The 24,819-nt window shown below is 40.0% G+C and overlaps 1 protein-coding gene across 13 annotated transcripts; it reads right to left on the reverse strand.

Moving 5' to 3' along the window:
- Positions 1-283: 283 nt before the first annotated feature.
- Positions 284-24,269, reverse strand: LOC131251831 (vacuolar cation/proton exchanger 2-like). 13 transcript variants are annotated; one of them, XM_058252807.1, is made up of 13 exons: positions 24,076-24,265; positions 22,888-22,976; positions 21,733-22,004; positions 21,353-21,426; positions 21,233-21,261; positions 20,890-21,086; positions 20,561-20,773; positions 12,571-12,705; positions 7,505-7,621; positions 7,362-7,415; positions 4,402-4,518; positions 3,437-3,530; positions 530-698 (listed from the first exon to the last, which is right to left on the reverse strand). In XM_058252807.1, exons 3-13 carry the CDS (start codon positions 22,000-22,002, stop codon positions 676-678), a joined length of 1,323 nt encoding a protein of 440 aa, XP_058108790.1. In that variant the 5' UTR covers positions 22,003-22,004; positions 22,888-22,976; positions 24,076-24,265; the 3' UTR covers positions 530-675. The 13 variants fall into 13 exon arrangements, with proteins under 13 accessions (XP_058108781.1, XP_058108782.1, XP_058108784.1 ...); XM_058252806.1 differs by having other exon boundaries at positions 530-701; XM_058252798.1 differs by lacking the exon at positions 3,437-3,530 and having other exon boundaries at positions 284-701; positions 24,076-24,267.
- Positions 24,270-24,819: the final 550 nt, after the last annotated feature.

The following is a 24,819-nucleotide window of genomic DNA, read 5'->3' on the forward strand; positions in this document are numbered from 1 at the left end:
GCTGATCCAACAGCCATTCGTGCAATTCTTGGGCTGTGATTCATTCACAGTGGAGCATAGCAGACAAACAGCCACATTCAAATGGCAGATAAGCAGAATTCAATTGTTATTGGATTCTTTATAATGCTCATTACCAGATCGAATCTTAAAAGAGCTATCATAATAATTATAGACGGTTATTGGATTTTTATTATGTTCCAGTAGTCATCACCATACCAGCCAACAATCGCTGATATTTGAAACCTCTTTCAAATCGCATCTGCTGTAAGAATTACACCGTTGGTTCAAGTTACAGCAGCTCCAACTATACAACCACTGTAAAATGAAATTGGGATTTGGAAGTGCATTATACAAAAGTTATCTTGAGAGGGAGATTCTAAGAAGGTTCTTTTCCAATTACAGGACTAAAAATCAGCCCATCCATGAAAGAATATGAAGAATAAAGATTACAAACCGTCCATTCCCTTGGCTCTTCTTTTTTCCCACTGCTGGGAAATGGAACCCTCTTTCACCAAAGTTCAAAATTCAAAGCCTCTAAAGGCTGATGGAGCAATCCCTGCTTTCATACATAATCTGGGCAATGAAAAACTGCAAAAGCTCATGCCATCCTCCAGCATAGACCTTGTTGTTTGTGTGTATATGGATAATGAGATTGCCATCCTTTTCCACCCTCTTTCAAGCTGCAGATCCTTTATCATCTGCTGTGAGAAAAACCACCAAAAATATCAATTACTAATCAAGCTTCTGAAATTTTGATTTGATGTCTAGAAGTCCATCATCTGCAGAAAGGTTTAGGGTGCACTAGCAGCGCTGCCCCAGATGCACAGCAGATTGGATCTGCCACTGCATCCAAAACAACCCCGATTTGGGGTTAAATCCAAACTGGTCCTCAAGTATCCTACAGTAACACTTTTGCATATAGACGGAAAATATTAAATTCATGGATCATTGGATTCAAGAACTCTGACAGAAGATCAGTAATTTGTCTTCAGACTTCATGGATCAATCAACAACTGGTCGCTAATTCACAAAATTGATATCGGAGTTCCAAACCAAGCCTAGTTGTCCAAGTTTTGAGTCGATAAGTTCAAACCACACAATTGCAGACCATTGACATGGCAAAAGATTAGGGCCCATTTGGATTAGAGATTTTTTAAAAGTAAAATGGTGTTTTTCGAGAAACATTGTTTCTAGAAAACAATGAGAATGAAAAGTTGTTTCCCTTGATTGTTTTCAAAAAGATTTTCCCCAAATTTTTTTCTTCATTTCCAAATCTGTTGTTTGGAAAAAGGGAATTTCACAGAGACAAAAGATGACACGTGTGCTGAAGATGAATATTTGTGGCATGTATCACATTGCCACGTGTGGGACATTGGCACATGTGGGATGCTCAAAGATGGATGGTGGCACATGTGGCACATGTGGAGCGCATAAAGATGGACAGTGGCACAATAATACATGGGCAACATTTGCACATGTGGGATGCTTGAAAATGAGAGTGGCACATGTTGCATGTGGCACATTGGGCTGTGTGGCATGCTGGCTCAATAGACAATGGGTGGTTTTACATGTTGCAAATGTGGCACAATGGAATGTGCATGGTGCTTTAAGATGGATTGTGGCACATGTGATGCACATGAAGGCGGTCGGTGGCACATGTTGCATATGTCACACATCGGCACATGTCACGCATGTGAAGCGCTTAGAGATGGATGGCATCCATGTCGCACATGTGGCTCAATAGCATATGTGGCACATGTAGGGAATTTGACGATGAGGGTGACACATGGTGCACATTGCAATTTGAGGTGTGGCAATTCAAATGTGGATCACTAAAAGATGGGCGATGGTACATGTTGAACATGTGGCACAATGGCACTTGTGAGGCTTCAAGATGGATGATGGTACATGATGCACATGTGGGGTGCTTGAAGGTAGACAGTTGCACATGCAAGCCGTGTAGAAGATGGGTAGCGGCACATGTGACTGCCATCTAGGGTACCATATAAAGGGAGGGGTCATTTCCTCCCATTCCCCTAGGCTAGTTTGGATTCGTGGAAAGAAAAGAAAACATTGTTTCCCATGAAACTCACTATCTGTTATTTGTCAAGCCATTCTTTGTGGGAATTTGTGGAAACACCATTTCCCACTTTTTATCTTTGTTTTATTTATTTTCCCGCTACTCCTATGAAAGGCATTTTCACATAATAGAAGGAAAATGGTTTTCACAAGGGTAAAGCCCGACTGTGCCACCATCCACCATCAACCACCCGCATGTGCCGCATGTGCCAATGTGTCAAATGATCCATTGTCCATCTTTGGTTATGCCCCACATGTGCCACCATGCCACATGTCACCATCCATCCTCTCTTGCGCCCTACTTACGAAAAAGGTAACGGTGGCAACAGTTACACGTTATGGGGTCATAATGACCTTAATAGCCGTTATGAAAAAAAAGGGACCCATAACAGCCCATTATGCCCCCCCATAAAGGCCATCATGGCCCACTACAGGGCCGATACAGGTTTTTCGATTTTTTTTCAATGGAAAAAAAAAGAGAGAGACCAGAAGCCCGTATCATAAAGGTAACGGTGGTGGCCATTACAGCCACCGTTACTGTTACGGAATACCTTGCCCACATGTGTAAAGCATCCAACACATGTTAATGTGCCGCATGTGACACCATCCATTTTCTATTGTGTCCTGCACGTGCTAATGTGCCATATCCCACTGATCATCTTCTCTTATGCCCCACATGTGCCAATGTGGCACATGCCATTGTCTATCTTCAATCACTCCAAATATGCTACATGTGCAAAGCATCAAACACATGTTAATGTGCCACATGTGACACCATCCATCTTCTCTTTCGTTCCGCATGTGCTAATGTGCCATATACCACCGATCATCTTCTCTTGTGCCCCACATGTGCCAATGTGGCACGTGCCATCGTCTATCTTCAATCACTCCAAATTTGAAAATAGATTCTAAATTTTTAGGAAAATCTTGTTGAAAAACAAACAAAGAAAACAATGTTTCCTTTCCCACAGTTTCCTAGAAGTAAGGTTTCCCAAGAAACACCATTTCCGTTCCTATGCTTTCCGTGAATCCAAACAGGCCCTTAATTTCTTTGAAACGACGTTTCCTAAGTCCAGGCAAGGAAATGAAAAATGGGCATTTCTCAGGAAATGTGAGGGAAAAATGGAAGCGGCGTTTCCAAGAAATTTACAAAAAGAAAAAAGAAAGAAAAAGGAATTGACATTTCCTCAATTTATATTTCAACAAATCCAAGCAGACCCTTAGTAGATATGAAAACGATAATTGCTCACAGCATGAAAGAACTTAGGAATAGCGCACAGCACCAATCGGCAGCCGCGGGGTACCAATAAAAATTTGTTTGTGATTACTCTAAAGATTAGGTTTGTCACTGACTCACTTGTTTTAGGATCGACGTGTACAAAAAAACTGGCCGCTACTATAAGATAGCAGAAGATAAGCATCAGCCCTTTGAAATAATTTGCGGTGCCTTCCTGCAGCAACAGAAGCAAGAATGACAGAACAAATAAGATGAGGGCAAGACCAAACTTATTGCACATGTACGTTATGGTTCATCTGAAACATTTTAAAATAGATGCAGTGATGAACATTATTTACTCAAGCATAAGTTCAGTGCTTCAATGAACAGCCTAGCAGCGAACCACCCACCCCTATTCCACAAGGCGAATCAAATACCTTTCTGGCCCAACAAAGTCAAGAAGAAGATACAACCACTGCTCCCATGCAATCAAGAAAATGTCAAATATACTATCTGTGGGATACACCAACCTAGGTGATTTTTGGTGGTGGCCCATCCACAATGTACCCCATCAGTAGGGCATTTCCCATTGATATAGGAACTTCTGTAGCAGAAACAATGGTAGCTCCAATTATAGCCCCTCTAGGGTGTACAATATCTCTTCTCACCATCCCCATAGTGTATGAGACGAATGTATGCATTTCGATTAGGGTCGTATTCTATGGTTACGATTCCGAGTTCGGTCTGATGTATCATAAGGGATTTTCCTTTTCTATTGATTCCTACGGATTGGATTAGGAAAAAAAAATCTTGAAATCATATCAATATATTTTGGATCGCTGAACCATGCACCCCACTTGTACAAACTGAAAGCCCCCAAAGTTCCTGTACAATCTCTTGGCCTAAGCATTTTATAATAACTCTTTTCTATATGAGTATGACACAGATGAATAAATCAGTAGTGAGACCAACAAAAAGTGTTAAATTATTAATTAATTTTCTTTTGAATTATGCTAAAGTATTAATTACTAACCATAATAATTAGAAACTTAAGATAAATGGCACAGTACGATATCTATATCCAACTTCAGAGTTCGAGAACCAACCTGCAACATAAATGCCACAACCAGTACTGTTATAAAGAGTGTAGCAGTCTCGAATAGCTGAAAATTCAAGTCCATTGGTTGTCTCATAACCCAACCAACCACCACACAGAAAGGAATCTGCACTTAGAAAAAGCACAATAATTATATGCTAGCCAGAATTATCAACAAAGTGGACAATTGACTGAAATAGTTTATTTGAATACAACACAAATGGTTGATTCAGACACAACAAAAATGTACACGTCATCAATATGTTAGCATCGCATGCAATGGTTTCTAGTCAATGCAATATATAATCAACTTATGCACTTGCATGCTATGAAATATGTTGTGTAGGATGCCTTGGATTCTGCTAATCTGCCGAGCAGAGAAGCATTGTCTTGGTTCCATCGAGGTCTTTTTCGATTCGACCGGAAATTGGGTGGTTTCTTAGTTTGCACGCCGTGAAGATTTGCACGTTTTCAGTTTGACCAAAACATGTGAGTCAGTTTGGTTCGGTCCGACTGAAGGTCCCATTCAGTCAGACCGAACGGGTTGCGCAAATTAGCGCAAATCAGGGTATTTAAGTCCGGTTTTGATTAGGGCTTGTTAATACAAGTGTTTTTTCTCTAAGGGCAATGGTTTTGTGAGGCGAGAGGGATCCAGACACTTGAAAGGGCATGGGAAGGGATTTTCTCAAGGGTTGCGCATCGCAAGGGGGGATTAGGTGATTCTGTAATCGAAGAAGGTGAGTGGTGTAAAGTCTAAGGTTTTGATTATAATGGATCTTTGTCGCTTCGTGCCGTAGTTTTTTCCTGCAAGGGTTTTTGCACATAAAATATCTTGTGTTCTGAGGTTACTTGTTTGATTGTTTGGTTATTTTGTTTTATTGTGATTGTTCTATCTTCATTGAACGTGCTTGCAAAAAGCACAAAGATTAATGTTTGTTATGGCTCGAGATTACATCATAGTGGTATGATATAAGAGCCAGAAACTTCAACAAAGTGGTATCAAAACGTCGGGTTTAAAGAAATTGGGGAATTCATCGAAGATCGAAGATATCAGGGTCGGAGTTCGATATACAAAAATTTAATGGGAAGAACAATTTTAGTTTGCGGCAGCGGAAGGTTAAGGATATTCTAGCATCACAAGGGTTGAGCAAGGCATTGTTGGAAACAAAACTGGAGAAGATGTCGGATGATGACTAGAGTGAACTCGGGGAGAAGGTTATGAGGCCCATTCGTTTGTCTAGTCATGTACAACGTTCTGGATGAAGGCATCTCCCTTGGAGATGTCGAAGAAATTAGAAGATCTATACATGGCGAAGTCCCTCACAAATAAGTTGTTTGTGAAAAAATAACTCTCCGGGCTACATATGAAGGAATGATCCGATCTCCTGGAGGACATGAACTCGTTTACGAAGATATGTAGCGAGTTGTTAAGGCTCGGAGTGACGATCGAGGAAGAAGACAAAGCGGTGCTACTTCTAGCATCACTTCCCACATCATACGACCATCTCGTCACTACTCTGTTGTATGGGAAGAATACAATGAAGTTGGAAGAGATCACTGTGGCTCTTGTTTCCAATGATGTTAGGAAGAAGTCAAGCGATGAAGACTTTTAGGAGGAATGGTTAGTTGCGAAAGGGGGTCAAGGACGTGGGAGATCCGTGGACCGATCTCAGTCTGACAGGAAGAAAAAGACCATATCGAAATCAAAGACAAATGACAGATGCTTCTATTGTGGCATAAAGGGGCACTTTAAGAGAAACTGTCAGAAACGGAAGGATGACCTGGAAAATAAGGGTAACAATAACACAGGTGAATCGGCTAGTGTAGCAGAAGAGAGCTCAAAAGGAGACATCCTCTCGGTCTCTTCAGGCACAAGTTGTGTCTCAAATACATCGATACTCGATTTATGATGTTCGTATCATATTTGCCCGGATAGGACTTGGTTTGATTCCTACAAGTCCTATGATGGTGGAAGCGTTCTGATGGGGAACGGCGCAACATGCAAGGCCATCGGAATAGGGATCATCAAGGTAAGGATGTTTGATGGAGTCATACAGACTCTAGGTAATGTCAGGGATGCCCTTGATTTAAAGAAAAACTTAATATCCTTGGGTGATGAAGCAAACTTGCAATATATAAAGATGTGTTTTACAGGCACATCTTGAAGGCATAAGGAAGATATGTTTATGCTAATCATGTTCCTGTTTTGAAGATGGTCAATGGTCAGTACTTTGTTCTTTGCAGCTAGCCAACCGTGACCACCATACTCTGGGGCCCACAAAACATCATAATCAATATGTAGGATTGAATGGGCTGATCTCCTACCAAATTTGATCATCTGGTAATAGGATTTGACAGGGAAAATCCTGATTCTTCCATGGAACCAGAAGACATTGCAAAATTCTTCAACTGGTCTTAACTAAGCTTGACAAATTCCTCAATCTCATTAGGTTCTAACGAAATGTATGAGACCAAGACACTACACCCACGTCACACTAAAGAATTGGGATGCTAATTCTCCCTTGTCAATGGCAATGCCGTATAGCTTACCAAAATCCAAGTAGATCAGTCTGTCATTGAGCCACGTGTCTTTCCAAAACCGGATATGAGCTGCCACCAATTGCCATGCTCCCTAGACCAGCTGGGCCTGAGCCTAGGTTCAGCTCCATTTTAGGATGGCCCAAACTGGACCCATTTAAAAATCCGGTCTAGTTGGATCTAGTCAGGTTGTGATTTTGGGAGGTGCTTGACCCAACCCATTTAATAATTGGGTCGAACTTTTGGATCCCAAACCCACTCCATGGGTCAAAATATCGGATCCATACCCTTTAATTTCGGGTCCAGACCATCCAATGACCAATTGGGTTGACCCAGCCCATTTACACCCCTAGCCACTTTCATGACTGATATTGGAATAATAGAATAATGGATCCAACAACATGAATCAGGTACACGAGTTCGAAGCATTACCACGAACATCGATATTTGAGTAGATGATCCAATAGCAACTCCCAGTGTGATGTCCTACAGAAGAAAATGTGATAAACAGGTAAAGCAATCAAACCAAATACGACAAGAGAGAATAGGAAGAAGATTTGATGTAAAGAACTCACAAGCTTGTTCTTTGTCGCAAACATGATCGCACTTGCATGTTCTGCAGCATTTCCTACGATGGGAAGCAGAATGACACTAATAAAAGCCACTGGCATGTTCCATAAATCAGATGCTCCCTGCAAAGCAACCCAGAAACAAAACCAATCATCAATATTTTCCAGAAATAGTCATATATCAATCAATCAATCAGCAACCAGTGGAGTAGAAATTATAACATGTACAATATTGCATACTGCTTTGGAATGGATCACACAAATAGGTAATCAGTGCTTGTCACCACAGCAAAAAATGTATAAAAACGGTTCTGCAATGGAATTTCTCAGGAAAAGAAATGCAGATTGTATGCAAGGAGGGTGAAGTGCAGTAACCAGAAGCTGTAAAAGGAAAAATAAAAAATAAAAATTACAGGAGTGAAACTTCCCACAGTTGATATGATTTGGAAATCACCACAATTTTAAGTACATGCATAACCATAAGGTGACTACTATATCATTTGTATTCTTTCAGAAGCAAAATTTGGGCTTCAGCCAATGACTACACCAATCAAATCTAAGGAAGTATAATCAGGTCTTCTGACATAAACCACCATAAGATCAGCTGCTACTTCAGACTCATTAGCATTTGAATGCTAATCCTAAAATTGTTTAAACAGGCTTCAAAGAAATATGTGAATTGATAAAAACAGAACACCACTCCGAAGTGAAAATTGACTCGCTTTTTTTTTTTTTTTTGAAAGATGAAGCAATTTATCAAGGCCAAGGCCGAAAGAAAACAGAAAACAACAAAGAAAAACAGGAAACAAAACCAACAGAACAAGAAAAATAAAATGGAAAATATAAAGCAGCCTCCGGCTGACCAACCCCGACCAACTAAACAGACCCTCAAGAAATCCAATCCCTAATGTACGACAAGATCTGATTTAAGACTTCGGTAGCAGAAGCACTCTTGTTGCAGAAACACCAATTATTTCTTTCTCCCTAGATGGCCTAGAGGGCAGCTAAAAGAGAGATCCTCCATCTCGCTTTACCAAGCTTCCCCCTTCCACCTAAATGCCAGGATCGGACAACATATGAAGGCATAAACCACAAGACCTCCAAGGGGACAAAAATACCAGACTGCTGAAGAGAAAGGGCAGTGGAGGAAAAGATGATCTATGGACTCAGCTTCTTTGAGGCACAAAGGACAAGCATTAGACAAGAAAAACCTCTTTTCCAAAGATTATTGATCATGAGAATACGGTTTCTACTTGCCCGCCACGCAATAGCAGCTATTTTTGGAGGGGAACCATACGACTAAACAGGACCCATGTGCCTGCTACAACCAAGATTCTCAGGCTAGGAAAGGATGCCGTAAGAAGACCACAATGAGAAGACTCCCGATTTGTTGTGCCTCCAAAACACAGAATCTGACTCAAGGAGAAAGAGAGAACCCCTGCAGATGAGAAAGCAGGCTGACCAAATCATCTATCTTAGAATCCAATAAACTCTGATGATAGGGGGGAATCCAAACCCCTCTAGCGCCCTAGCCAGAGAAGCAGTTGGCAACGGAGATGTCTGCCACAGGGCAGAGATTAGCTTGAGATGAGAAAGACGATCGAAGGGAAGAATCTCCACATCAGATGTCCTCCCAAAATCTAACTCTAGCCTAGTCACCAATAGAGAAGCCCAAGCCTTGAAAAACCTTGACAAAAACATGAGCAAAAGCCTTCTAGAGGAAGGAAGCTAAATAGAGGGGAGGAATCCTTAGTCCACCAGCCCGACGGAGACAAACCATATTTAGCAACAATCATAGATCTCCGTAGACTAAATTCTTCTATAACGAAACGCCTAACCCATTTACCCAATAGGGCAGAATTGACGAGGTCCAAGCGTTTGCCCAATAGGGCAAAATTGATGAGGTAGACCTTCCAAGTAGAGGGAATCTCCTAGAAGAACCACCTTGCCATATGAACTCTCTACGAAGCTATCTATCTGAAGAAGGATAGATTTGGGGTAGCGATAAAAGGACATAAAACATAGAGGGCAATTAGAGTGGGAAGCCTTAATCAAAGTAATTCTACCCTGAGGGATAAAGGTTTACTGTTCCAAGGAGAAAGCTTCCTTTCCATCCTCTCAATGACCTTGTCCCACGGATGTGACACAAGCTTGCCCACATAGAGAGGAAGACCAAGAATAGAAGAAGAAAGGGAGTCGACTCAGCAACCGAGGGAATCGGCCTACTAGGACACCTTCTCCCTGGGCAAATGAATCCCAAAATTTTCGCACTTAGACATATTCACCTCAAGGCTCGAAACCACTCCAAACCAACAAATGATCAATCTCAGGTTGTCCACCATGGACTCGTTAGCCACATAGAAAAGTAGAGTATTGTCTGCAAATTAGAGGTGATTGATACACTATTATCAACCTTGAATCCTCAAAGAAGACCTACGGCTTGACCCTAGGATAATATTATGCTCAAAGCTTCTTAGACAAACAAAAATAAAAACGAGGACAGAGGGTCCCCCTGGCGGAGGCCTCGCAAGGCTCTGAAGAAGCTAAACAGGGAGACATTAATAAGCACATAAAATCTAGTAGACGAAACACAAGCATGAATCCAAGATCTCCATATATCTCCAAAACCCATCAGAGCAAGCATGTAATCTTGTAAGGACCAGTCCACATGGTCAAAGGACTTCTTGAGGTCAAACTTGCAAAGCATACCCTGTCGCCTGCCTTGTGGCAAGAATCAAGACACTCATGAGTGATCAGGACACCATTGAGAATTTGCCTCCCGAAAATGAAAGCACTCTAGAAAGGAGAGATGACTTTCAATAGAACCGCCCTTAACCTTTGGCTAAGACCTTTGGCCACAATTTTATAAGGGTCGCCAATCGGACTAATAGGGTGGCGGCAAGGAAAGAGAAACATGGATCAAAAGGTAGACAAACATATTGGGAAAAATCCTCAACAAAGCCTAAAAGATCCAACTTGACCAAGCTCTAGAAAATTTGCAAATAGGCCAAGGGGAATCCATCCATCCCTAGGGATTTATCCCTCCAAAGATCTATCATAGTAGCCTTACTCTCTTCCAGCAGGATTAGCTTTTTAAGAGAGACAACCTCCTGAGAGATGCAATCAAATGCAAGGTCGTCCAACCTCAAGCACTTATGGTCCTCTTCCAAAAGCATAATAGAGTAGAAAATAACAATGGTCTCACAAATGAGACCTCTATTTGTAACTCTCTTGCCAACCACTACGAGGGAAAATTGGCGTTTGATAGAGGCCGAACACGTGACCACTGGAATGATTACTTCCCTAACATTCCCGAAATGGCCAAAGACGCAAGAGAAATTCAGCTCCATCCATTCTTTTGGGAACTAGTCCACGTATAGAGTAGGGAACTCCCTCAGTGGATCAACCGCATTCTTATGGTTCTTTACCTTACCCCTTTTTCTACCTTTACCCACTAGGATCCACACCCTCAAATCTTCCTCATGAGCATACTCTGAGACCGCCTTGTGACCTTGTCGATGGTGGTCCAGACCCTTCCCTTTCGACGCCCTTCTCCTAAATGAAGCATCGAACTGCCATCTTCCATACCTTGTATCGCCTCGACTATTTGGATGATAAGACTGTACAACTCCTACCTCCCTAGAGAAGGAAGAATTTCAGCCCCTTAAAAAAAAAAAAAAAAAAAAGAGAGAGAGAGAGAATGACAAGTAGATCTTCCGCGATGCCCTCGGGGGAGAAGCACAATTTGAACTTACCATTTCCTCTCTCTCTCTCTCTCTCTCTCTCTCTCTCTCTCTCACACACACACACACACACACACCTTTTAGCTTCATTCACTCTAGAGCTCTCACCGAGAAACATTTTTCATGAACTGATATGGAACTACTACCTATAGTTCCTTATGATCACACTAGTGACTAATTATTCTCAATTTTGCATTGTTTGTAAGTAACGGTGTGATAGAAACAAAAAGAGGAATGCTATTCAGTTCCCTGCATAAATTTTCAGTGTGGTTCCCTCCTCAGAGTATACATGGAAAATATGTCAGGTGATTGGGACTATTGATCTAGTGATCACCACTTGGATGGGTTGATCTCATGGGGCATCACATGCATGGGACATATGCCAAAAATTGCAGTGCTTGGGTGACTCTTCTGCCGGTTGAATGTGGACCACTGCTGTAACAGTTACTTTTGTACGCCAACGATTGGATGCCTACAACGGTCCAATCCTCATGGTTTCTGTAACATGGTCTATCCATGTATTCCCCTGTGGGAGCAACAGTCCACTTGGTAGGACCAAAACCAGTACAGCTCGCTGTGATTTGTCCCTTTTAAGTCTGTGTCGGTTATTTCGTGACTCGTCCTGTTCCTGACTTTAACCAATGCAACTTGGGAAAAACTGTGTCATATCGAATATTTTGAACCACAATCCAGAATGAAAAGATTCATTCTCCCAGAGCTGAACATAACATCACTTTCAAAAGTTTCTTACTGACCACCGCAGGCATAGGTCAAGCTATGAACAAATGTCACACACATTTTACTTCTATTTTCAGATGAGCTTCTTGCTTTTCCTCCCGATCCCTAGCATGTGAGAATCTGAGATAAAACTAAAATAAGCTCCAAAGGACTACTGGAAGATGCAGTCAACATAACATTGGGCTGAGTAGAAGATGCAGTCAACATGATCTTAGACTGAGTGGAACAAAGACTATGACCACTAAGCATGCACAAGATTTTACAGTAACTAGACATGGACAATCAACAACAAATTCCCAGCACCCTCCAGTATTCATGCACAAGTACAAAATATGATATGAACAGAAATGCATAATTGCGTATAAAACAGACACCAACACATACATATGCACATGGTACGCAGTCACATTCAACATTTAAAATATAATGAAATGATTATTGGTTAGGTTAGGTCAGGAACTGTTGACTTGTAATATCCACACTAGAGAATTTGTTTCTATTTATTTCAGTCAACGATAACAAGAATACATGATGACAAATGAATAATGTCTGGAAGGCAAGGAAGGCGTTCAATAGTGAACTATATCTTACCTGTATAGCATCGACAAGGTATCCAGAGATAACAGAAACCCATACTGTCAAAACAGCAAGCCAAGCAATTGATTCCCACAGAGTTATCTCAGGAACATCCTCATCATAAGAGTTTTCTTCACGGCGATCTCCTTCCTAAAATTCAGAAGTGTTTGACCTTACTCAAATGATTAAATGGCATCAATGGGGCATGTTTCATTCCAAACAAGACTTCATAAAAGGGAGATGCCAAGAAAATGAGGGGGTGAGCTCTTACTCATTAAAAAAGAAAAGAAAAGGATAAAGAAAAAGAGGGAGTGAGTGAGCATTACCAAAATATTTTCCTATTGAAATGTGGAAGATCATTCAACTACAGATAACTAAAATCCACATTGTTCTTATCCAAAATAGTCAAAAGAATGTGAAAAACGGTAGTTGATGGCAGTAAGGGCAGCATGCCTGATTAAGAATGAGATATAACTAGAAAAGTATCTGATGCATTATCTGAACTAGTAAGGGCAAAGGCATCGTCACAAACCAGCATGTGCATAACTAGATCTCATATGTGGTATGACAAAACCAAAAGTCAGTTCGACAATCTACCACATCTGGCTTTGAAGAAGAGATGAGACAAAAGTACTGATAAACGATTGATTAACAGCAACAAACTCATTCCAGGTGAAGATTTGCTCTGACATGAAACTTACTCACCAAGTTGCAAAAACTAAAGCAATGGAGTGCAATTAGTTCGGTGTTAGTGGTGCCTAATCCAAAAATCTTTTGAAATGAACCCTAGGTTAACAAGAAAATGATCTCAGAAATCCTGATCCAAACAGACTGCAGGAATATACGAGAGAAGTAACATGCTGTTTCTCATGGCTTGTGGTTCAGAGTCTTTATGTTTCATCTGATTTCCTATAAGGTAATTTTCATTTGACAAAAGGAAGCTAGATTAGGGAAGTCTTTCCCTTATTAAGAGGGAAGAATGAATAAAAGAAGAAAATGCTTTACGCATTACGGGGCCATAATGGAAAGAGATGACAGCCGAAATAGTCGTAACGGTAATGCTAGTGGCGATTATGCCACCGTTACCAACTTTCATGCAACTCACACAAGGGGGCTTTTGAACACCAATTATCTTCCAAAAAGCGGACATTGATATAATCTCCTCACCTCTCTAATGCTTTATTTATATCCATTTACCAATACCCAGAAAAGCCTAATCTAAGATTACACATAATCTCCAAGATAAATCTTAATCTTAAAAAAAAAGTATGGTATTCTGAGGTAGCGTTTGCGATATCGATATTATTGGTATCGCAACATAGCAATACATAACCCCAATGGAGTATCAAAAATCCCCAGTATTGCAATGTATTACGCGATATCGAATATGACGTGATATATCATTACAATCACTTTTGATTTTTTTCTATGTATCGACAATATCTATCGATATTTATATCGTTGATACTATTAGGGAACTACGACCGTGTTAAGAAAAAACGTTTTAAAAACCCCCTCAAATTTTCGTCTTTTTTCCTTCATCATTCCCTCTTCTAAACACCTTTAAGATGGATTTCAGTCCATCATCTTGAATCTTTTGGGAGAAAAACAGGGATTTGAAGCTGGAATCAAGATCAAATCGGATTTGGGGCCAGTTTTGATTAGGTGAGTATTCTCGCATTTTGGTCCTCTTTAAAATAATAATAATAATAAATAAATAATAAATAAAATAATAAAAATAAAAAACTCATATCAAATCAGTGCCAAAAAGTTAAAATTGGTTGATTCTTCATATTTCGCATGGAAAATCAAGGACTCGAACCTTCCATTTTGAGATTTGATGGTAGGTGGTCCGATTTGGAAGAAATTGAGGAAATTTCGCAATTTCTCTCAAATTGGTTGCAATCTTACTGTCTAAACACAAAATCAAACATGTATGAGGTATGATCTACTGATTCATGTAGTTTTGGATTTTTTTGGAAAAGAATTATTTTATAATTAAAAATAGTAAAAAATATTTAAAATAAAATTTTCTTTCGAAATCCCACTTCTATCCGTGGTCAATTGGGCCCAATTTCAGAGTATGTAGTAGTTTTTGATGAAATAATCATCACAAACACTCTAATTTTGGAATCTGGGGATATGCTGTCCAATTTGAGGGAAATTGGAGAAAATTTGAAATTTCCACAATTTCTACCAAATTGGTAGCAATCTTATTATCCAAAAACGAAATCAAACATGTATGAGGCCACCGCATAGCTCTATATGCATTTGAGCCACGGCCATACATTATTCACAGTTATATTTCTAGTTTTCTACTTCTTCTTTTGCTTTTGAATGTATTTCTTGTATTTCCATACATGTCTTCTTACATTTATGGATTATATTAATAGACTTTGAATATACTTGCATCAGTCTAGTCATACAACACGTAGCTTAGGACCCTATATAGAGGAACCTATTATGTGCACTTGTTTTTTGTGATGTTATGATTCAAAAGCATGTATTAATGTCATTTTTAACAATCTCTAAAGTTTCATTGAAAATTTTGACCAATTTCTCAATGTTTTCCGATGTTTCCCAAAAAGTTCAATAAATTCCCCAATGCAAACAATACATCCCATGTGATAACCGATACGTATCAGTATCCCATGGGTGCGATACGTAACGCGATACCGATATGGTAAACACTGCTCTAAGATACCATTATAAAATATGCCCAACACCTTATAGTGCTTTCACGTCCACCAAGGTTTGTGTACTCTAACAGACACCATTACCAATACCAACTGTAAACCTGAAATGGTTACAGCATAAGGAATGAGCCTAGGATATTGCTCTCCTAGCCGAAGATCCAACGGAATGTGATGCATCATTTGATGTCCCAACCATTTTCTGCCACACCATATTTAGCCTCCAAAAGGTTTCTAAGCAAGGATGCTTCCTCATTACCTGATCTCTACCACCATTTCCTAATGTTTCTTAGACCCGGCCCTTCACGACAAACTGGCTTGCACACCTCATTCCAAGCAACCAAGTGGAATTTGTGAGCTTCTTTACAATTGTTCTAGAGAAATCTATTTTGAATAGGTTCCAAAAACAATGCCCCTTTTATCAGGGCAAGCAACACAATAATATCAAGATATTATTGGCGAATTAGTTGGCACCACTTTTACGAGGGATTATTCTCCCACCCAAGGATAGAAATCTTCCTTTCCAAGAAGCTAGTGTCCCACATATTTGGCCCAACCCTGTGCACAAATCGAGGAATGCAGAGGTGCTTTGAGGGAAAACCAACCATTCACAACCGTAACACAAGCTATAAAGTTAACAACGACAAGATCCAAATTCAACCCTAGGGGAAAACCAGCCATTCACAACCATTACACATGCTACGGAGTAAACAACAGTGAGATCCAAATTCAGCCCCATCACACTACTCATGGAGAGGTTAACTATCAAACTAGAGACCAATTTGAAGCATAACACGATATCTCAAAGGTTTTGTGCTGCACTAATTATGCCAGCACCAAAAAAGCAAGGTATGATTTGCAAACTGGACGTGGGTAACCTAAAGTCCTCCCCATCACCCACCTTCCTGCTATAATTAAGATTTGTGGAAAACTGATGCAGGCTCACTGTCCACCATAGGGCCCAACATATGCTGATTTTGGACTGTTTATTTAGAGACTTTCAGCTATTGCAAAGACATGGCGAATACCCATAGATGGAGACGACCAAACACCGTTGCACCCCCTAATAAAGTCCACTGTCCACACTCTCAACCTCAACTCTAGTAGTTTGGAACCAGACTCATGAGTAGGACCAAGAAGGGGAAGAGGCCCTATAATGACCAGAAAATTTTCGAGCACGTGTAGGGAAGCGAGCGACCATCCAACCATTTAACAATTTGTTTTTCACACTCGATCAACCATCGATCCAACCATTGAGAATACTCTTTATGAACAGATTAAACTATCCAACCGTCCACTTTTAATCTGGAGAATCACATCATCATTAAATGAATGAAGAATCCACTTAAGCTATTTATATCCGATCATCCATGATTCTAAACCTTTCATCTTAACCTTGATACACTAAGTAATGGTTTACATCATTAAAATCCAATTCTAGAGGTTACCTACACACCATTGATCATCTAAAATTTTTCTCCAGTGTACATGTTCTTACCCTACATCATTCTCCAGAAAACCTATTTGTGAGAGTTCGATCGTGATGGAAATTTAACCAATGATTATTCGATCTGATTGAATCATACATCTTCAATCTCAGTGCCAAAATCACAATATCAACCATCCATCAAAATTCTCATCATATCTGCTAGATAACCCGCTTAAAAATCAAACAAAAACCATCATTACAATCCACGGGTGACCCCCAACGAATCTACCGGTTCACTTTTTACATCGAGCCATATCTGGGACTATTTCCAAAGCCCCTAGATCATTCAGAAAGAATCCTACAAGTTCTCTAGTTTCTAAAACACAAAAGGATTCAGTATTTGCATTCCTAACCTACACCGTGCACCTCCACCCAAAAGATCACGATCTGACCAATGACCATTATCTGGAAGACTGACCATACATCGACACTTGGACACCCTAAAAGAATCTGTGGACTCTTGATTAGTGATCTTAAGAGCGATCCGATTGTTAATTTCAAACCTAATCTCTTATAGTCATCCAATCAAGAACAACTTGTAGGAATCGTCTATGAGAGGAATCTTAGTTGTCCAATTTCGGCCTCCATCACCAGCATCTGGCCAAAGTTAACACTCTTATCAGAGATTGATCCTCCACATCTTAATCCTTCTTTTGCATCATCGAGGACCCAAGATCCATAAGATCCTAATCGTTCAAGCTCGTAAGGCCCACTATCATTCTCCAACTCAACCCCGCAGCGGAGAGAATTGGGTCCAGTTGGTCCAGCTTCCTCTTCGTGTTCGATGGAAGCTTGTGCCGGCTGAAAGTGTCAACTTTGAAACCCACCAAATAAATGCTTCCAGACCTTCAAAATTTTGTGTCCAAAAGCTTCATTGGACTGATCCAAATCATCCAAAAGTAGCAGAACGACGAGATCAATCCAGTATGGTGAGTTGCCATTAGAGTTGCCCATCTCCATCGATCAAGAAAACCGACCATATAATCTTGCATAACAACCGGTCCAAGATTCAAACCATTCATTGTAAGACCCATCTGATCAATGTATAATAAATTAATAACCACTTTCCGAACCAAGATCAAATCCCACATTTCAGACGCACCAAACCGAACGTATCTGGTTGCAGTAACCCAATGTTGGAAACTTCTAGCCATAACTTGCTTGGAAATTCTCTCTCGACTCTGATTCTGAAACCAGGAGGAGTAGCTGAGAGAGATTATAAAAGCCGTCTTCGAATGAAGGAGAGAAATCACAACGAGAAATTGAGAGAGGGGGGGGGGGGGGTGGAGTTCAAGTCAGGTTCGAATTAAGTCAATGTGTGAGTAGTTAGGTGGGAGTCCCATGTTACCACGTTGTGCACATTGTTCTTGTCAATCAAACTCCAGTGGTGTTTAGGATAATCTAGCATTGCAAATCGGTGAGTGATCCTCCTTCAAGTTTGAATTATCTTTCCAATCTTAGTTCTTGAATTGTTCCTTTCATTTTTATGTGATCAAAGATCTTAGGTAAGGGATCTTCCCTATTCACAATTTAAGCTTTCGTATCCCTAATTGTAATAAAATTTTATTGTATTGGGTCTAGCCCTTTTGTCTCAAGTCTAGCCCTTTTTCGCTTTGAGTTTAACCTTTTTTACATTGGGAATAGCATGTTTCCTTCTCTATTGACTCAAGCGCTCTCCCCTTGATTTCACTTGCTTTACTTTCTAAGGTTTGATATGTTTCTTTCATTGTTATGTTCCGTTGATGATAGCCATTTTATTATTCATCTTGAATCTTGAACTATGTGGCACCTTTCTCTAAATTATCTTGTGCATCTATTCCATACCTTGTGTGGCTTCTTGAATTGTGAATATATTCTAACAAATGTATCCTCCGTTGCACTGTTGATTCTTATTGAAAATCATAATTGAGTCTACATGCATCGTGATTGTGAGTGCTTGAAACATGATTTCTTGGACTGCTTGATTGCATTGTAATTATGGAATGCTTGGGAATTAATTTGCTTGCATCGTCATGGAATAATTTGAAATTGGTTTATTTGCATTAGCGGGATTATCGAGCGGGGTTCCACTAACTACATGTCAAGGATAATTTGCATGTTTCGATGGGATTATCAAGTGGGGGTTCCTTTGAGTACATCTCAAGGATGATTTGCATGTTTCGATGGGATTATCGAGCGGGGGTTCCATTGAGTATATCTCCTGGATTTGCATATTTTGGTGGGCTTATTGAGTGGGGGTTCCCTTGAGTACATCTCAAGGATGAGCATTGCATTGTCGGTAGGATTATCGAGCAGGGGTTCTCTTGACTATGTGCCTTGGACGATTCATTTATCACGACATCATACTTATTACATAATGAATAAGTCATGCATCCCGACATTGCATCTTGTTATTGTTGAATCGTGATTTACTTGCTATCATCGAATTGTGTCAAACTTTTGGTGGATATGATCTCACTAGGCATCTAGCTCAGCCAATTTGATAACTCTTATAGGTTTATAGGATGAGGGAGTTGTAGTGGAAGAAGAATTCTTGGATGGCATTGCATCTTACAAGTTTAGTCTTTTGTTTATTTTTATTTATTTGAAAATTTGTAATGAATTTAAAGTGGGCAATTATGAGAGAGATTTAGTAGTAGTAGAAGAGTTGGATTTGTGGATTCATAAAGATTATTTTGAATTTCAAGTTTAAATAATATGATTTGAAAGATTTAATAATGGTTTGATTGGATGTGTGATGAATTGAATATGATGAATAAATGCATAAAATATAGTTCGCACCTTAGAACTCAAGATTGGAGTCTTTGTACTCGGGTTTCGATTTTTTGGGCATGACAGGCCCTCCAGGAGCAAAGCTAGAGGGAAGTAACGACGCTCGAATGAGGTGAGATGGAAATTTCTACACTAGAGAGCAAAGTCATCGATGTTCATAGGGATACCCACTGCCACTTAGCTGGCAATTGGTAAAGGAACAACCATACACTGAGAGCATGCCTTCTTGTCAACATCTCTGAATAATAGCTACCTATGGGAGGGGTGTCCATTGCCAACCCTGGACAACATCAGCTGACATAGGCGGTGCCATTGACATTTTCACAATTGAAATGAGGTGAAATCCACCAGCTTCCAAACTTTCAATATCAATGTGATGATCTTTGGTAAATCCTGACTCGAATTGTCAGTTGGAAAAGAGGAAGCTCCAACACCCAAACACCCAAGTGGCTAATCTCCTTACCACATGTTAGGTCATGCAATGTGTTTAGGAGAATCAAGAATGGGGGAAGCAAAAACCACCAACCACCAACCTCCAACTCCATCCGCCCAAGCGTTGCCTCTGCCTGAAGCAACACCTTTACATTGGTGAACATAAGGACCACTCAATCGATATCTCATCGAGCTCAATCATTTTCCTGAAATCGGATCCAAGTTTGACAATAACATATTCTGTCCACGCATAAAGAGGGATGCCAAATAAGCATATCCAATTAGATTGGGAGAGTGATGTGACCTATTGTTCATTTCATTCACTATACTAATAGTTATAAGCTTAGTGATACTTGTATAAAAGTAAGCTTCATCTGATTTATGATAAGAGTAGTTTTCATTTGGTCAAAATAAGTTAGATTAGAGGAATTATGCAGCCTATTGTACATTGTGTTTACTACACTGATAGTCATAAGCAAAAAGGTCAGCACGAGGACTGTCCATGCTTGCTGAAATTGTTAAGTAGTAAAATGTCCAACTCAGTTACAAAAGACATGAGAACACACATAAACATAACAGATGTTTAAATATGCCTAAAATAGAATGAATGTAAACTCACCTCAACAATAGGATCATAAAGACTCTGATGACTCTTCAGTTGAAAAAAGAGGTAGCCAGCATAGGCTACCAGCATCACAAAGCTGCTAAACCTCGAAAGAGCCAACTCTGACCTCCCAACATGCACCTCCGAGCGCGTGAAGTAAAGCACAGCTGGAAACATTATACCCATGACAGCCATCAACAGTAATCCTGAGTTCACCACAGCAGCTGCCTGTTGTGAAGGTACGCTACTTTAATTGGATTTTGATACTGCAATATGATATGCATGAAAGAAAACTCTGCATGGAGAAATTTTAGGAAGAAAAGCCCTCACACACGAGGATCTACCTTGTTGAAGACCTGATCTTTTTTATGATTAACTATTCCGCCAATGAAAAAAGCACATCCAAGTACTAACAACATATTTGATAAGATAGAGCCCAGCAATGATTGTTGAACGACACGTATCATCCCATGCTTCAAAGCATAGAGCGAAATAATCATTTCGGTCGCATTTCCAAATGTAGCATTTAAAAGACCCCCAACTGCATGTGCCAATAAGCATTTGTTCATTTAAATGCAGTAGAAGTGGGGAATGATGTATGAATAAATAAATAAACACTATCAACAAACACAAGATTAGATGGTAGCATAACTTAAAATGGTGTTGTGACTAAGAGAACAGTTGTACCTGTCGGTCCAGTGTAGTATGCAAGCTGCCTATACCAGAAGAACAGCAAACATTCATTACCGTGCTTGAATTTAATAATGTAAAGGAAACAACCCTAATAATGCTTCAGCCCACACTTACTCTGTTGCATAACCCAAACGCTCAGCTAAAGGTGCTATGCCTAGCAAGCTGAACAAGAAAACCCATCCATGGCCCTGTAATATATGTAACACATAACTACCACAAGATTTAGAACCACGGCTTGTGAAAGCAATTAAGGTGTGTGGAAATTTGATGTGTAACGGTTATTAAAAGAAATTAGACATGAGAAGCCTCCCAACTGACAATGCAACCAAATAGCTACTTTGATCAAATATACTTAAGCTACGAATGCCATTGTCTGTAACTACTGGAGTTACCATTTGAACATATGTACAAGGCAGTGATGAATTAAGCTCATAGTTTCTTTTCTTTTTGACAAGAGCAAATAGAAAGAGTTAATTGGCATGAGTAAGACTTACATGCTTTCCAGTAAGATAGTGGAGCAAGACTGCCAGAGGACCAAAAGGTAACAACACATTAATCTTGCCGTTAATTAAGACGAGATAAATATTCTTTTGTAATCTACTACGCATCCGCTTTGGAGTCCATGCATGGGCAACATCTGCTATAGATGAGCAATGAGAAGTCTCAAAAGTTAGCATCTTTCTTGCACTCGGAGATGATGAACTACCAAGGATTTCTACTTCGAATTCGTCGTCTGCCATCTCTTCTAAGGTTCCCATCGCCATGCCTAAACCACAGTACCATGAAACAGTGAAAACTCAACATGAAACTTCTTATAATTCAATCCTATCCATATCCTAGACTGTAATCTTTTGCTTGGCTTGCCAAAGCCAATAAAATTATTAAGATCAACAACAAGAAGAATCACAAGATGCGAAAGCCAAATACGCGCTTCCTGTGTAGGAGAAGTGAAGAAATGTTAAACTGTTAACCATTTTTCTCTTCACTGCAATGCGGCGAGGGGCATCTGGTGCCATTTTTACGTTGGTTGGGGGTTGATGGGTTGGCAATGATTACTTTCCCTGGGTTGATATATGGATGGAGAGCAAGGTTTAAAGTATCTTCTGAAACCAGTACGCATCACCTGACACGTACCGGTATCGTTCATGACCGATACTACTGTATCGGCCTGAAACAGCCCAATACAGGGAAATATGGGACCGCATTGGTGGTGGACAATATGATACCCAATACACAGATTTTAAACCTTCATGGAGAGTCGACCCCCCTTCAGCATAGAGGAACCTTTTCAGGTGGATGCTCCCATGAGTGTGGAATGAAAGGAACCTTCAGGTGTTGAAGGGAAGCCAAAATCAATTGACTCTATGAAGTATTCAATTGCCATGTTTGATTGATGACTGAGCAATTGCTTCTTTGGAGTATAGGGTTTGCTCGTGTGATGATGTTATAGCTATCCAGAAGGATAATGGGATTTTTAGGGATATTTAATGGGCTTCAAACCTCAAGGTTGCTTGTGGTTTCCTTTTGTAACATTTGTCTCTATTCAAAAAGGGAAATTTAAATAAATAAATAAATAAATAAATAACTACCCATTTGAAAGCATATATGCAAATGCAAGGATTTCTAATGATGATAATGAAGGAACTCACTTCAACAAGAATGATGAACTATCTCCACTTTATCAGTAGCACCAATTATTTCAGCAACTGAATGTAACTTGCCCAGAACATCAACATCACTATACACAAAGAAAAAAGAATGTAGAAATTAGACAGAATTGAGAAAATAACACAAGCACTATCGAGTACATATTCAAGCACGAGACATTACATAATGCTCAGTTTAAAGAATGTGTTTATTCAAACCAATAGTGGTACACGTGGTGCCTAACTTGCTCATTTGGTAGGCCCGATCATTTTGAAGGTTCACGACCCATTATTGCCTCTATCAGATGATAGTAGTCCTCTGAAGGAAATAGGCAATTGCAGAAAACAGTCCAAATTCAATGGAATCCCAATTGGACAGTAAGGATCATCTGATAGCAGCAATATTTGGGGCATCGCGGATCCCCCACAAGACCTACCATACGAAATAGTTGGACATATGACTTCCCCGGAAGCTGTAGAATGCTAAATCATTTGATCGGCGAATTGTCACATGCAAATTGCCAAATTCACAATGAAGCAAATTAAACCAGTAGGTGCATACTGCCCACCGGATGATCAAATTACCGAAGGGCATTCTCCTAGCAAATCAAAATAGGAAATTGCAATGATCAAGTATTTAAAAGAAAAGAACATAAACACTAAATCAATAAAACTATCTATGAACAGAGTAACAAGGTAACAAACACATCGGCTACGAACTACATGCATCTCACAATCAAAATAGAATACAAATCGAATTTGAACTCAATTACTCAACACAAACAGAAAATTCACCAGCTCCTTGATACCTTGCTGAATCGTCACTATATCTAGAGTCCAAAGCAAAGAATTCCAGTATTCAAAGAATGAATAAACAAAAGCAAAGATGCAAGAAATCGAAGGTTCGGATCGATGAAATTTCTGCTGCAACCAAAATATAGAAAATACCAGCACTTGGAAATATCGAGAGCGGAATTTTAACAGAGAAGGATCCGAAACAAGCTCTAAGAACTCACCAAAATGAAAAAGGGAAAAGGGTATAAAAAAAATCCAATGGAGAAAGCAGATCACGTGAAAGAAGAAGATCCAGCTTAAGCTAACAGTAAATGCGGAATCAGATCTACCTTAACAGAGTGCTTTAAGAACATATTTTTATACAGTATTTCCCAACGTTGAGAGATGTATACGTACGTATGCTGAAGCCGATGGGGGGGAGAGAGAGAGATCCAAACGGTAGAAGCCAAAAGGCCGGCGTAGAGAAAGAGAGAGGGAGGAATGCAGAAAAGGAAAACTGATTCATGGAAATCCAAACGTAAAAGGAGGAATGAAAGGGTGGGGTTTTTAGGAAAGGAGGAAACTTCGTGGAAGGAGCCTGTAACGTGGACTCACACGACTGCCACTGTATGCCGGTCGGAACGCACTAATGTCTTGAATGGGGGGCGCCGATTAGGTTAGTACGGGTAACAGCTTAGTGGACCGTATGGCCCACCTCGATGTATGTGTTGTGTATCCGCACCGTCCATTCGTTTTGACAGATCATTTTAGTGCATGGTCCAGAAAATTAAGCAGATTCAAATATGAGATGGACTACACCACATGAAACAGTGTCTATTAAATGCCTACCATTAAAAGTTTCCTAGGTCGTCCGTAATGTTTATTTGCCATCCAATTTTAATGGTCCATTACCGCTATTTTATGTGGTGTGGTCCAAATGAGTTTTGGATCTATCTTCATTTCTGGGACATGTCTAAAATGAGCCGGATGGATGAGGGCGTGGATATACAGGGTGGGAGCCATGGTCAGGAACTCACCAACTAAGTTGTTACCCGGACTCATCTACTAAGATTGGAGGAAATGTGGGGTCATGATCAATCGGGTCCATGGATGTGGGATGCGCTCCTATCAGTGGCCCACAAAATGAATACCATATACTAC

This window comes from Magnolia sinica, chromosome 7, assembly GCF_029962835.1.
Source record: "Magnolia sinica isolate HGM2019 chromosome 7, MsV1, whole genome shotgun sequence".
NCBI lineage: Eukaryota > Viridiplantae > Streptophyta > Magnoliopsida > Magnoliales > Magnoliaceae > Magnolia > Magnolia sinica.